We start from the raw sequence: 3,696 nt of genomic DNA, 5'->3' as shown, positions 1-3,696 counted from the left end.
GAAGAAAAAATATGATAGCCATAATACACAAGAAGTATAGGTCCGTACAGTAACGCTTTTGTACATATAGTTACTCTATAGACTCACTTTACCTTTTGTAGCACATACATTAGCTCAACTTAGGGGATTTCGCCGTAGCCGGTGTATAGATGATCGCCATTTTTTAGGTTATGGACGCCTAAAACCAGGATTGGCGTTATGCAAAATAATGCGGGTTGCACGACTACGACTTTTGCGAAAAGTCACGTGTGCATGAAACCAATAAAGTAGAGTAGATTCGGCGTGTCAGGAACTGGCCGTGGGGTGATCAGGCCAAGGGAGCGTTGACGTGTGCTCTGTCAGCCTGTCTGCACATAGTGCTTTGACTTCACTTGGGGGAATACATGCAAACACGCTTGGGTCGGACTGAGCCTTCTGACTCGACCCGTAAGCGCATGTAAATGAAGTTCATGACAGAGCAGATGAAAATGACGTACTGAAATATACGTTGAAATACGCTTAAATACGTTGACATATAGCACATTTAACAAACGCCTCAAGATGATATGCCTTACAAGGTTATTTCATGTCCTCTTTTCTTCTTGTTTTCTTTCTTGTATGTGTCCACGCCTGTCCTTTCGTGATACGTCCTTCTTTCTTTCTTTTTGCAGGCCCTGCAGAGTCCGTTTTGTTTTTCAGATCTCATTTGTACGTGGAGCAGCTTTCTCATCCTCGTATGACTTGCCTTCTATGATAATAAAACGAAAATGTTTTTTCGCAATAGCTTTTAAGCTTACGTCAAGTTAAAGCTCCGTGTGTGAAACATTCTAAGCGTTACTCGAAAATGAAAGCTTGTGCTATCGCAGTTTTGACTCTGAATGTTTTTCTCTTTTTTTTTTGCATAAGGTAAAACGTTGTCGATGTCTCTACGAGCAATTGTGTTGGTCACTGTGACGGGAAAATTGAGAATGACCACTCTTTTCCGTGTCTTTCGTTGCAGGCTGACGAAACGGCTTTTCGAAGGTAACTTCTTGCAAAGTTTAAGAGGAGCAAATAACTTACGAGGAAACGACAGACGCGGCGGTTCGCGTAGACAACGTATAATTACATCAGCCCGGCGTTCAGGCAATACTGCCTTCTTTGCACGCTTGCTGTATCGGAAAACAAGGTGAAGACGATCTGCGAGGACGAAGATATGCAGTGGCCGTGCGCGGTCTTGTTTAGCGCTCGGAATTCACGGCCGATACACCATACTGCGTTCTGCCAGTACACTGAGAAATAACAGCAACACGCTCGAAAGTGTAACCCAGTGTTTGGACGCAAGAGCAGGAACAAGTCTGTCACCGCAGTGTCAACGACGTATTCCCGAAGGACAGACGCCACCGATGGAGCCGCTCTCCGATGTAAGAGCCCTGCAGAACTACCTCCGGCATCTGGGAGTTTCCAAGCCCTCCGAGCCCACCTTGGACTACCTCGATCGACTGATCAGGGCGCACCTAGAGCGAGCCACCTTCGAGAATCTGGACGTGCTGCTGGAACGACGCGTCAGCCTCGACGCTGAGGCCGTACTCGGCAAGGTGATGGAGCGCGGCCGCGGAGGCTGCTGCTACGAGCTCAACTCTCTCTTCGCCCGCCTGCTGCTGGCTCTCGGCTACAGCGTGTGCCTGCGAGCGGCCCGCGTGCGTGTCAGGACTCCCGACGACTCGGACAAGCGCAAGCGCCTATCCCACATGGTGCTGCTGGTCGAGCTGACTGACGGCCGGCGCTACATCGTGGACGTCGGCATGCCGATGTGCGGTCTGCACCAGGCGCTGCCCCTGGCAGGCGACGCGACTCCGTTCCGCGTGCGCAGCTTGGACGCGACGGAGGCTGTTGAGATCGCGGGGCCCACGAGCAACGGCGGCTGGAAGGCCTTCTGCGTCGTCGAGCCGTACGACTTCGACTGGCTCGACTTCGGCATGCTCAACTGGTACTCGTCGACCCACTCGGACAGCTCGTTGCGGCGCCTGCTCTTGGTGGGACGCCGATCGACCAGGGACGACGGCTGTTGGCTGCGGCTCATCAACGACCGGTTCGTGCGCTGGTCGCCGATACGGGGCGTCGTCGAGAAGCGGGTGATGCGGGACGAGAACGACATCCTCGAGATTCTGCGAGACGAGTTCGGGCTGAACCTGAACGCGGCGGACGACGCAGCGCCACTGCGTGTTCGCTTGCGAGGCCTGCTGGAAAATTCGAGGCTGGGCCAGAACCTCTTTCTGAAGGAACCGATTTGGCCGGAGGGATAACTGCAACGTTCTTGTCGTGGTGACGAAAATTATTTTCGCCGTGTAATAGAAAAAGAGCTAGCGGAAACAACTTTTGTGCGATAAATATGTATACATACCATATGCTTGTTGCGTGCACGATAAATATAGTATAGTATGGCACAGCGAGCCCAGAGAAAGAAGTTTATTGACTGGAAAAGGCAGAGAGGTCGGCCGGGAAGTGGAGTATCTGGTCTGCTACTCTGTGAGAGGGAAGGGGAAGAAGAGAACAAAGGGGTCACAATGGGGGATGATTATGATGGGAGCAACGAGATGAAAGAACAGATCGCATAAGTGTTACCATCAAAAGCTCGAGTCCAGGGCGTGTCGCCTAAGAAGCGTGAAAAAGTACGCATTGCCTCTATTGTGTGCCCCACACTCATCATGCATTCGCATATCAGGAGGTCCACCGATAGTGGTCTGCTGTCCAAAGGTCGCAAGGTAGCTGCCAGTGTTATAGTATATCGCGCGCATACACAGGGCACACCGCGAGCACATGGTCTGTAGTCTCAACAACGCCGCACACTGAACAGTCCGGTGAGTCCGCCAGTCCAATGATCTGCAAGTACCTGCGCGTAAAGCGACGCCTAAAGGTAGTCTGTGTATCAGGTATGCGTGAGGGCGTGGAATTCCACGCGCAACAGAAAAATGAATAGCGGGATCAAGTCTTCGGACGTGGCGAGCGTCTAGGTGGTCCCAGTATCTTGTTGTCGCACTCCTCATTAATTCCGACAGGAGGGACGTGATGTCCAGTATAGAGGACGGCAGGCGGTTCGCAGGCCATTGCTGAGGGCGCGCCTTGCTGAATATCGGCCGTCTCATTACCATTCAGCCCACAGTGTCCCGGGATCCATTGGAACACTATTGTGTGGTCTTTTTCTTAATTAAGTGCATGAAAAGGACAAGGCGATCTGCAGCGCCAGAGCCTTATAGGCGGTGTGGGGCAGGAAGCATCCCAAAATTTACCGCGCTGGTTTCGAGTCCATGAAGATGCACCACTCTTGAGGTCGTACCCCGCAGATGTGGCGAATCGCTTACCGAATGGCCACAAGCTCTGCAGCGGTTGATGTAGCATTAGGGTCTAAGACGAAACTTCGAGTCCACCGCTGGGCGGGTATCGCCACAGCTGCTGTCGATGCCTTTGGTGACACGGATTTTTCAGCGTACACATGAGCACAGGTCTTGTATTGTGACCAGATGTATGCCAGAGCAAGTTGCTGCAGTCCCATAACGGGAACCAATTATTATTTTTTTTTATTTTATTGTACCTTCAAGACGTTAGTATTACAGAGGGGAGTGGTAAAAAACACACACAAGTAAATAACAAAGCCGCAAAAAATTATTAGTTATTACAGCAAAATTGATTAGTTAGTTGTATCCGGGAGTCATAATGTCTGATATGGCGGAACGAAAC

General features: G+C 51.0%; 1 protein-coding gene across 1 annotated transcript; it reads left to right on the top strand.

The window, feature by feature from the left end:
• Window positions 1-1,364: 1,364 nt before the first annotated feature.
• LOC142586255 (arylamine N-acetyltransferase / N-hydroxyarylamine O-acetyltransferase-like) lies at window positions 1,365-2,264 on the top strand. Its single transcript, XM_075697503.1, has one exon. It carries the CDS (start codon window positions 1,365-1,367, stop codon window positions 2,262-2,264), a length of 900 nt encoding a protein of 299 aa, XP_075553618.1.
• Window positions 2,265-3,696: the final 1,432 nt, after the last annotated feature.

Source organism: Dermacentor variabilis, chromosome 6 (genome assembly GCF_050947875.1).
Source record: "Dermacentor variabilis isolate Ectoservices chromosome 6, ASM5094787v1, whole genome shotgun sequence".
In the NCBI taxonomy this organism is placed as follows: domain Eukaryota; kingdom Metazoa; phylum Arthropoda; class Arachnida; order Ixodida; family Ixodidae; genus Dermacentor; species Dermacentor variabilis.
This window is presented reverse-complemented; position numbering and strand designations above follow the sequence as displayed.